General features: G+C 36.4%; 1 protein-coding gene across 1 annotated transcript in view; it reads left to right on the top strand.

Annotated features, from left to right (window-relative positions):
- The window catches only part of MRPL3 (mitochondrial ribosomal protein L3), a 41291-nt gene extending 34772 nt beyond the window's left edge, over positions 1-6519 (top strand). The window contains exons 9-10 of the mRNA XM_015132142.3: positions 363-440; positions 5705-6519. Coding sequence (XP_014987628.1) covers positions 363-440; positions 5705-5857 — 231 coding nt within the window. The 3' untranslated portion in view covers positions 5858-6519. The remainder of the gene's footprint in view (positions 1-362; positions 441-5704) is intronic.
- Positions 6520-12277: the final 5758 nt, after the last annotated feature.

The raw sequence follows: 12277 nt of genomic DNA, 5'->3' as shown, positions 1-12277 counted from the left end.
TTCTCCAGCCTGTAGTTACAGCAAGGTAGTATTAACTAAAAATTAAATTAAATTAAATTTCCACTTGTTATTGTTAATGGTGCCAACAGAGTCCTTTGAGATATCCAAATAGTCTTGATCATTCAGTCACAGAGATCTCTATTTAAAATGAGAGTTTTCTACTACTTCCATAAGATATATCTGCTGTGGTCTTCTATTACAAGTCATCCATAGGACTTGAAGTTTTTCAATTCTTATTCAACATTCTGAAGCGCTGATAAGATTATTTACTTTACAAGCAACTTCCATCCTTAGCTTTTAATAACATTGTTTGTTTTAATACAAGTATATCCTAAAATTTTTGGTTTTATTTCATGCTTTAGGTGTGGAGAATAAACACAAAGCACAACATAATCTATGTAAATGGCTCTGTACCTGGACATAAAAATTGCTTAGTAAAGGTAAGTATAAGTGTCTTCTTTTTTTTTCCTTTTTTTTTCTTTTTTTTTTGTTTCTTACTCGCAAGCTGACAAGTTACTGTCTTTATGTTCTATTGCTTATGTGTGTGGATATTTGCCATAAAGTCTCCTTTGACTCATATATGTGACTTATAAATAAATGGCTGTTTTTTCACATGTTCTTTACTGAATCTTTCTGCTTTTTAGTAGCACCTGAGTGAAAAAAATGCACAAGATAACCTGTATTCTATTTCTGTAAAACCAAGAACCTGTAAAAAGGGTAAAGCTGTGTATTAGTCCATCCTAATAGAATGGATGGACTCATAAAGAAATACCTGAGATTGGGTAATGTATAAATAAAAGAGGTTTAATTGGCTCGTGGTTCCATAGGCTGTACAGGAGGTATGGCTAGGGAGGCTTCAGGAAACTTACAATCATGGCAAAAGGGGAAGGAGAGACAGACATGTCTTACATGGCTGGAGCAGGAGGAAGACAGGGAAGAGGGAGGTGCTACGTATTTTTAAACAAGATCTTGTGAGAACTCACTGTCACGAGAACAGTAAGGGGGAAGTCTGCCCCCATGATCCCAGTCGCTTCCCACCAGGCCCCTCTTCCAACATTGGGGATTACAATTTGACATGAGATTTGGGCGGAGACAAAAATCCAAACCGTATCAGGCCAGTAAGCAGAAAGATCTTCAGGAGTATGAGAAGGATATTTGGATAACTATTGCCAAAATAGCAGTATATCTTTGTCCTTCCAAAAGGAACATGTTAGCTTTTTTAAAGTGCCCCATCTACAAATGAATGGATAAAGTGTGTGTGTGTGTGTGTGTGTGTGTGTGTGTGTGTGTATGTATGTATGGCTGAAGAATATTCTAGAGAATACATACACACACTAAAATATTCTTCAGCCATAAAACAGAATAAATTGCTATTGTTTGTGGTGACGCGGATAAACCTGGAGGACATTATGTTAAGTATAATAAACTAGGCACAGAAAGACAAATATTGTATCTCACTTTTATGTGGAATCTGAAAAAGTTGATTTCATAGAAGTAGAGAGCAGAATGGTTTTACCAGAGGCTGGGGGGAAATAGTGGGGAGGAGAGCTGGGGGAGGTGGTCTACAAGCACAGTTAGTTAAGAAGAATACATTCCGGTGTTCTGTTATATAGTAAGGACTGACTATAGCTAATAGTAATGTATATTTCAATATAGCTAGAAGACAGGATTTTGAATGTTATCACCACAAAGAAATGATACATGTTTAAAGTAATAGATTTGCTAGTTATCCTCATTTGATCGTTATACAATGTATATATGTATTGAGACATCACACGGTATCCCATATATATGTACAATTATGTGTCAATTATAAGTAAACCCTGCCCCCACTCCCCCCAAAAATGTTTTTTGACTTTTAAAAGAGTTACTTTGACAAACCAGAAATACATGAGGTAAAAATTGGAATCATCAAAAGTGGTTAAAGGTAGCCATTTGAGGAGGAGCTTTTTTATCATTACTAGCACACATGCTCTGATTACATCTTTAAGTGTTTTTCTTTAAAAAAAAAAAAAAAGTAAAAAATTTGTACGGATAGATACATTTTAAGAAAAACTCTTTAAGTTCTCAGAGACTTACTTCCATAAAATACAAAATAAATATTCTGCATGGGGTTTATTCCAACATAATACAGATTTTCTTACCTCTGAGTTTTGAATCTTCCATGCTGAAGATAAGTTTGTATTAGACATGATGTCACCTCTTCTCCAGAGTATATTATTCATTGATTTTCCAATGATAGCAGCAAAGAAATAGTGAAACTTAAACCTCTGACTTTTTAAACTCAGTGTTTCCTTATATATATTTTTTTCATTTCTAGTATAAGGAATAATTTTTTGAAATCTTACAAGGAATAAGAGTTTTGCTTTTTAAAATTACCTTTCTGGGACACTTCACTTTACTGACTGGATTATTCTCGTTTTTCTTAAAGAAAAAAATGCATTTAAGCCAGGCCTGGTGGCTTGCATCTGTAATTCCAGCTACTCAGGAGGCTGAAGTGGGAGGATAGGATAACGTAGCCTCAGGAATTGGAGGCTGCAGTGAGCTATGATCACACCACTGCTTTCTAGCCTGGGCAACAGAGTGGAACCTAGCTTCTTTTAAAAAAAAAAAAAAAAGGAAAGAAAAATGCATTTGATGAACTTTTATAAGTTTTGTTTTTTCCTTAAGTTTGTGGGTTTTTAAGTTTAAGTAGATTTCTAGTCCCCAAGTAAGGCAGCCATACTTACAATGACAGGCAGTTGAAGCCAGAGGATTGTCATTGTACTTCCCATAGTATTTTGTCTTCATAATTCATATGAAGACATATCTTCATATCCCTGGCCCCACATTTCAGATCACAGGTTATAAATAGCATAGTCTAATAAAGGAGGATTATTTTTTGTAATAAAAGTATACTGGTCACCAGATTAATTTTTAAATGTCAAATCCTCCTTTTCTGCCCATTTTTCTACATACATGATTCTAGCCTGGTTTTCTAGCCGAACCTTACCATTGATTGCTGTGACTTCTCAAGTACTACTACAACATCTTCTCAAGTACTTCTACAATATCCCTGCCACCAGCAAAGATGAATGGTCAATTATCTTGAAAAACCATAGTACATACAATGACACTCTGATGTAGTTGTATAAATTAATAGTTGATAACCAGTAACATTTATTACTCAGATTTATCGCCTACTTCAATAAAAGGTTGCTTCCAAAAACTCCATTCACTCTCATAATTGATAATAGTTTGCCATCACTGAAGATACTCAGAAGATACACCAAAGAGTTCTGAAAGAGGAGTCTAAATACATTTTGAGAAACTGTGGCATCAGAACAATGTCCAGTCCCCTTTGAACTATTAACACACTAGTGAATATATTTTTAGCAAGTGTATTTATATAATAAAAGAACTTATCCTTTAAAAAAATCTTTGAAATATGGTGCTTAAATAACTTTCTTTTGTAACCTTAAAGAATCTGCCCAGGCATTAATTAAATTATGAATTTGGGGAACATTTTGTAGGTTTGTGTTTTAAATGATAAAACTTGCTATGTCCTTTCACTCCATTATTTCCGTTCTTCCATTGATTCCATAGCAGGTAAATTAGTCCTTCCTTGCCCACGGGTTTTGAGCCATTTCCTAGTGGGCAGCCAACTTTGTTAACATCCACTCACGTCTTGGGAGCTTTTGTTTCCTCAGAGTACAGGGTTACCAATAACTTTTTTTTTTAAGATCCTAAAGTTTTTAAAGATAGTCTTAGAGATGACCAACCTGTTTAACTGTCTTGAGCTTTTTGTTTTGCTGTTCAGATTCACTAAATGTATTAATGAAGGCTAGAGAACTATTGTTTACAGCGTAATAAGTATAAATGTATGTTATAAAATACTGTTCATTCATGTTCATTCCTATGTCCTATATATAATTTATTTTCAGATTTGCCTGGTTTTTGTCTGCCCTTCCCCCATATTTTCTTAGAAGATTTAGACTGGTTTGCTGATAGACATAAAAAGAATGAGGTAGATAATTGAGGGAGTCCTGGTGCAGGCAGGGAAATAGTAAACCTGGGGTAAGATTAAATACAAAATACATTAATAGTAAACCTGGGGTAAGATTAAATACAAAATACAAAAGTACATATGGACTGCAGATCTTTGGCCCTCAACTTTTGCACCACCGAGACAAAAATGGTTGAGATGAGATGTCATTAACGTTTCAGATCCATGAATTATAATACTTAGGTTTTATAAACAGTGCTTCTATTATCTAAAATATGTATCAGGTGTAATAGTTCTATAAAAGTGTGAAAGCAGCTGAGAAGTATCTCTTTGGGTCATTGATGACAATTTTTATTTCTCAAATTAGCACAGAAAGTTTTGTTGTAATTGGTTTTATTGGATTTTTTGCTTGGGATTTATTTTCAATCCTAAATACTGAGCAAATTTAATATGGTAAGAATATGACTTTTTTCCCTTCTTAAAGTTCAACCCAAGATTAATGGATTGGGGGACAAAACTAAGCAAGTTTACTTTCTTCTGGGTAATGTACTCATAATTTCTTGAAACAATTTTAATAAGAGGGATTAAAGTAGATCTGTTTTTCTGTACCAGGCTGTTCCTAGCAGCTGTGTACCTTATTTCAACCAAATTATTCATTTCTTATTGCTAAAGTAATTATGCCTCATTTTACTCTGTGTATACAATTACATGTAAATTTTTTTAAATTTACTTATGAATGAAGGCTGTAGAATGAGTCAGAAGTTCTGAATAATCCAATATTTTCCAAAAATAAAACTCAACATTTTAGATCACATCAGTACCTATATTAAAATTGTTCAGTCTATGAATTCACAGATATAATTAGAATTTTTGAGAATATATAGAGTTAACAGAACTCTTATAGAGATTCATAGGTCTGTTACTGGTTTTGTTAAATATTATTCTGTCTTTAACTTCTCAGTAAGAATGTATGCTCTGACATACATCATGCTGCATTTATTGTGTATGAAGATAGGATTGGTTCTTGTTGCTCACACCTATAAGCAGAAAATGCACTAAGGCCTTGGGAATATTCAGTACTAAATCAAGGATGATATAAAATAGTTTCAACTTGATATATAAAATAATCTCAACTTAAAGGCCCTCACCCAAATTTGAAAATGCTGAAGAATTATCTTTAAATCTTCCATCAATGCAAGACTTTTTTTTGACCATGTGACACAGAAATACAATCTTGTTTATTTGTTTTATTTGCTGGAGAAATGACTCTTTTGGTAGGGGAAGAAAAATGTAAGCTAATTTCCTTAATAAGAAGTGATATTTTTGATTATGTGCTCTGAGAGTTAAGACTAACAAAAATGCTAGTTTGTCAGGTCATTATATTTGAAAATGAATCCATATAAATGAAATTCAAGTCGTAATTTTAGAGTGTGATTTTATCCTGTGGGACAGTCCTAGAGATTCTTATAAGTTAAGATATAAATAATAATTGATGATTTTATCCTTATAGCTTGAGTTTCTGTTACTGGGTTAGTCAGATTTTTTAGAATTAAAGGAAAGCATTGACTGAGTTCTTTTTACTCTATATACGTAACAGTCATGTTACTCACATTAGAAAATGTAGTAGCGGGTATTTCTTTGATTATGAATAATCGCTGAAAAGGCTACCTTTAAAGAACTTAATTCGTATCACTTACTACGATTTTTGCCTTCTCTCAGGTCAGAGATTCTAAACTGCCTGCATATAAGGATCTTGGTAAAAATCTACCATTCCCTACATATTTTCCTGATGGAGATGAAGAGGAACTGCCAGAAGATTTGTATGATGAAAACGTGTGTCAGCCTGGTGCACCTTCTATTACATTTGCCTAACATCTTTGGATGTGGCAGAACCTTACACATTCTGTGAGCTTTGATGAGCCAGAGTGATATAATCACCACCAGAAATCATATTCTTCTTTCTTAGTCACAACAAAATCAAACATGTCATCTTTGTCAAGGGCATAAATATATCATTCATACGCCCATTAAATTTTGTTAGAAAATTTGCCACATTAAGGCCGGGCGCGGTGGCTCACACCTGTAATCCCAGCACTTTGGGAGGCCAAGACGGGCGAATCACGAGGTCAGGAGATCGAGACCATCCTGGCTAACACAGTGAAACCCCGTCTCTACTAAAATAGAAAAAAAATTAGCCGGGCGTGGTGGCGGGCGCCTGTTGTCCGTCCCAACTACTCTGGAGGCTGGGGCAGGAGAAGGGCGGAGGCGGAGCTTGTAGTGAGCCGAGATCGCGCCACTGCACTCCAGCCTGGGCGACAGAGCGAGACTCCGTCTCAAAAAAAAAAAAAAAAAAGAAAATTTGCCACATTAAACATATGAGTTAGGTAGATTGGATTTGCTGAAATTGGTGTTTGACATATTGGTAAAATATTCATAATTTGTGGACTCAATTCTTTTTTACTGCATATTTCCCAAGTTATCTTAAGATGTCTATAAATTTAACTTTTATTAAAGTTTTGTCAATCTTTGTGAAATAGTGGTTGTGGAACAGTAGAAAACCATATGGGGACTATGGTGCAACCTATTTGGGTAAAGAAACCATTTGCTAAAATGGAGAAAGTAAATAGATTTTTATTTAAATTACAGAAACATATATGTTAAAGCCCAGTCAAAGGAAAGACAATCAAATCATAAATTATGGGTCCTGTTTACATTTTTGTTAGGAGAGGTGATGACTTTTTAGTTTTATCACTCAATTATAAGATCAATGTTGTTGTTTTGTTTGTTTGGTTTTTAGAAAGGGTTTTGCTCTGTTGCCCAGGCTGGAGTGATCTTGGCTCACTGCAGCCACGACTTTGTGATCTCAAGTGATCCTTCCACCTCAGCCTCCCAAGTAGCTGGGACTATAGGTGCCCACCACCATGCCTGGCTAATATTTGTAATTTTTTGTAAAAATGGGGTCCCACTATGTTGCCTAGGGTAGTCTTGAACTTCTGAGTTCAAGCTTTTTACCTTCCATGGCCTCCCAATTTGTTAGGATTACAGGTGTGAGCCACTGCATCCAGCCTACGTTTCAAAAAGAATTTATAATGATCTAAGATTGTATGTTCAGACTTATTAATCATGTATTAATCAAAATGCCAATGGTTTGTGGGTTTCTTTTTAATTGTATGAAATTAACATGTATTTACTAATGACTACTCATGACAAATAAGCTTAACCATGTGTATAAGCAGACCTCAGTTTAAATACTTGATTTCCTCTGAACCAAATTCTTTTTTTTTTTTTTTTTTTTTTTTTTGAGACGGAGTCTCGCTCTGTCCCCCAGGCTGGAGTGCAATGGCGCGATCTCCGCTTACTGCAAGCTCCGCCTCCCGGGATCCCGCCATTCTCCTGCCTCAGCCTCCTGAGTAGCTGGGACTACAGGCACCCGCCATCGCGCCCGGCTAATTTTTTTGTATTTTTAGTAGAGACGGGGTTTCACCGTGTTAGCCAGGATGGTCTCGATCTCCTGACCTTGTGATCCGCCCGCCTCGGCCTCCCAAAGTGCTGGGATTACAGGCGTGAGCCGCCTCGCCCGGCCAAATTCTTAATTCACATCACCCAGTAGGTTTGTTAGTCATAGTGTTAGATCTCCATGTGATATACTATCCTGGTTGTATCACATTTTTCACTTTAAATCCAAAGATAGCCACATTTTTAAAATGTTTTTATTTATACTTTATCTTATTTCATTAAAAATATATGGCAATTGATATGAAATCCACTCAGTAAAATAGAAAAACAAGAGAAAAATATTTAGGATAATGTAAGTTAGAATAGGCGGTATTTGGGGGAAGGAATAGCGTCAATGTCATATAGATGAGCAGGCTATGCTGTGCAGAGTTGTTATATTCAGATCGTTTGGTTTTGAGCTTCCTGGGTGCTAAAGTAAAACATTATTTGTTACTGTTCGTTATTCATGAGTTTGAATAGTGATAATAATACAGACTGTCATAGTCTTTAACTGGAGTAGATTACATTTAAAACCACCACACCATATTTGGTTAAAAAAATATATCAAACTAGAAATTTGTTGACTTGTTAAAAGTTATCTCTAGTAATCATCATATACAAGGGTAAAATGCTAGAAGAATTCTTTTCAGGGATCAAACAAGGATATCCTCTACAACTTCTATTCCATAGTATTCTTGGGTGCCTTAGCCAGTACAGTAAGACAAGTAAAGGTAATGAGATAAATTGGAAAGTAGGAGCAAATCTCATTTTTTGTAAGAAATATTTACCTAGAAGATGAAAGGTAGACAACTGACAAGCTATCAGAACCAATAGAGTTGAAAAAAGTAACAGTACAAGATTAATATACAAACATATAGCAATATTTTATGGGAAAATGGATATTATTTATAATAACAATTAAAAATCACCTAGGAAAAGCCTAACAAGAAATATGCTAGGGTCTTATGTCCTTTTTTGAAAGATAAGAAAACCTCAGTAATGGAGAAGAATATCACGGCCATGAATGGAAGGTTATATTGTAAATAATTCATTTCAATCCTGTTTTAAAACTCTCAACAGGACTTAGAGCTGGTCAAACTGATTCTAAAATTCACGTGAAAGTGTAAATTCAAGAATAGCCACTACTTCAAATGTTACACATTAGTTAGATATGCCCCCATACTATGCTTAGGAACTTATACAGACATACATTAGAGATATTGTGGGTTTGGTTTCAGACCACGGCAATAAATCAAATATCACAATAAAGCAAATCACAAAATTTTTAGTTTCCTGATGCATATATAAGTTACACTGAAGTCTATAATGTGTTTCAATAGCATTATATCTTTAAAAATATACATAACTTAATTTTAAAATATTGTCAGAAAATGCCAAAGATCTTCTGAGCCCTTAGCAAGTTGTAATCTTTTTAGTGGTAGAGGGTCTTGCCTCAAAGTTGATGCTGACTGATCAGGGTGGTAGTTTCTGGAAGGTTGGGTGACTGTGGCAGTTTCTTAGCATAAGGCAATGGACTTTGCCACTTGATTGACTCTTCCTGTCACAAAAGATTTCCCTGTAGCATGGAGTGCTGCTTGGTAGCATTTTGCCCACAGTAGAACTTTGTTCAAAGTTTGAGTCAATCCTCATACCCTGCTGCTGCTTCACAACTAAATTTATGGAATTTTCTAAATCCTTTGTTGTCATTTCAACAGCGTTCACAGCATCTTCACCCTAAGTAGATCCTGTCTCAAGAAACCACTTTCTTTACTCATCCATAAGAAGCACCTCCTTATCTGTTCAAGTTTTAGCATGAGATTACAGCAATTCAGTCACATCTTCAGGCTCCACTTCTGCAGTTCATTCCTCCACTGGAGCCTTGAACCCCTCAGAGCCACTCTTGAGAGTTGGAATCAACTTCCAAACACCTGTTAATGTTGATATTTTTACTTTCTCCCATGAATCGTGAATGTTCTTAATGGCATCTAAAATGGCGAATCCTTTCCTGAAGGATTATAGCAACTTTATATATTAAGGACTATGTCTACTGTAACCTTACAAAACATGTTTCTTAAATGATTAGAGTTTGAAAGTCACAGTTACACATTTATGCATGGACTACAGAATAGATGTGTTAGGCATGGAAACATTATTCTTGTAAATCTTCATCAGAGCTCTTGACTAACTTAGGTGCATTGTCAGTGAGCTGTTATCTTGTGAGACAAATGGACAGTTATTTCTGGGAGAACATAAAATCTTTTTCCTGCATTATTTGTGAAAAATGAATCAGTATATGAAAGTAGCCAGTTGCCCAGACATAAGATGTTTTGACGAAGGCAGGGAACCTTCTGCACTTAAAGAGCCTGCCCCAAACTTACCACCTTCTTTCACTATAGTTGGTGGTCTGTAGATCTGTTTTTGAGTTTTAAAGTAACAATTCTGATCACCTTTTGGGATTACAAATATGATCCCTGTCTTCTAGAATAAGGGAACAAAACTTTCACTCTCATCTGCCAACCCCAACCAGTCCCCATTGCCAGCAGCTTCTACAGATACATATCCTTTGAAGAGGATCCGGACTCCATTCTGACAAACTGAGTGGCCCAGATGGACTGGGTCCTTCTCTCCAGTTGTGGAATACCTAAACCAGTCTGCCTAGTCCAACGCTACAAAATGTGATTTCCCAAGAACTTTAGGGTTACCATTTCTGGCTACAGCACAGGCATTTTGCCTCAGCAGCTGTCCTCAAATGTTCAGCTCAGAAATGGAAATCTGCCTACTGTAGATAGGGAGTACATGGTTCCAATACTCTCCTGCTCAACTCTGTGCATCCCAGGCAGTACTAGAAGCCTGCTCTTGAGCAGTGCTGACCGCTGGACAGATATGATGGCAATTCAGTTCTCAGCAGTGGAGCCATCCTGGGCCTGAGTTGAGCTTGAGTTTGATTTACTATTTTAGATTTTGTCTTGAAATGGAGAACCTTTTGGAATTAAACTTCATTCAAACTAGACATTTGTTCCAGCATCCTTGGTACTAGCTATTTGGAATAAAATATGGAAATACTGAACTTTGTATAATTCTGTAAGCCTTAGAGAGGCCTACAGATTAAGGGATACTTTCAAGAGTTACACTACTGGTCATCCTTCCTCTCCAAGACCTTTATCCTACCTGCTAGGGTAGCCGAAGCTGAAATGCAAATGTTAATTCGTCCTATTTCCACAGTGGCCCCTGGCATGGATAATTGGATGATGCCAGCTGTCACAAACAAGCTATAAATGAAAGTATTTCTTACAGCAAGTATAAGGATATACTTTACAAGAGTATTAAGCATTTCAGAGTCAGTAGTGCTTTCGCAGTCTTTAATGGTGAGGTACAAATCTGCTTTTCAACTTTCCTCAAGGGATGGAATATAAGGATGACCTTTACAGCTGATTTACAAAGGTAAATTTGCAGATGGGACCTGACCATGTTTCAGCACATATGGAGAAATGTGTATAGAACTATAGCCTGTTTTTCTAGTGTAAAGAGTGTTAGGACACAGTCACACACACGGAAGTTGAATTCGTACTTAGGGTTCCTCATATGCAGAATGAATTCTGTTAGTCTGTAGGCTTACTTGCCTTACATCCGGTAGCTTATTTTGTTTTACTACTACTACTACTACTACTACTACTAATAATAATAATAATAATAATAATAATAATAAAAACCCTCTTTGAGAAAGAATGTGTCAGAGTGAAGTCTCTCCTGATTCCAGCAAGATTGAACCTACGCCCTAAATCATTCCCCGGAGAGAGAGAGACTGTTGGCTGTGTCACAGTGAAAACCCATTATGGGAAAAGAGCAGCATTCAGCTTGCTGACTCTGAACCTGCTATTTGGACCTCTGGGATGAATACCTTCAAATGTTTGTGATATTCCTCATTTTTTGTCAGAATAGAAACACATTGTGGGCTTCCTGTGGCACTGAGTCTTGCAAAATTGTTTTCTAGGCTGGAGTGTGATGTGCTTCTACTAGCTATATTATTTTTCTATGGCTGATTCTTTTCCCTTGGTAGGATGTGTGTGATTCTAAAAGTGCCTTTTACTGCTGGTTTTGCCTGAAGGCCACCACTTGGGAAGTTTTCTCCACTTTTGCAGGAACTATGGCAAGAAGAATGTTATATTTCTATTATGGTACTTACCATGATACTGCTTATCATGCTTTTATGAATAGTTTTATAGTGGAGCCTTTTCATAATGAGGTAGGGCATGTTGCTGATAACTTTTACTGAACTGCTGAACCAAGAGAGTGAAGACAGGCAGACAGAAGCAAGTCACTATGCTATGAGGCCACCTTGGGCAAACATCTTCAATAGCTTTATTTTATTTTTATTTTTATTTATTTATTTATTGAGGCAGAGTTTTGCTCTTGTTGCCCAGGCTGGAGTGCAAGGGCATCATCTCAGCTCACCACAACCTCCACCTCCCGGGTTCAAGCAATTCTGCTGCCTCAGCCTCCCAAGTAGCTGGGATTACAGGCATGCACTACCACGTCCGGCTAATTTTTCTATTTTTAGTAGAGATGGGGTTTCTCCATGTTGGTCAGGCTGGTCTCGAACTCCTGACCTCAGGTGATCTGCCCACCTTAGCATCCCAAAGTGTTGGGATTAAAGGCTTGAGCCACCATGCCTGGCCTTCAATAGCTTTATAATCATGTGTTACTTCATAGCTACCTGTTTTCTAAATGGGAAGAAGTTCTTCACATGAGAGTTTATTTTACTAGTGATAGATAAAGCTTCTACTCTCTTCAGGGACT

This window comes from Macaca mulatta, chromosome 2 (assembly GCF_049350105.2).
Source record: "Macaca mulatta isolate MMU2019108-1 chromosome 2, T2T-MMU8v2.0, whole genome shotgun sequence".
NCBI lineage: Eukaryota > Metazoa > Chordata > Mammalia > Primates > Cercopithecidae > Macaca > Macaca mulatta.
Note: the sequence above shows the minus strand (reverse complement) of the source record. Positions and strands in the feature narration are given on the sequence as shown.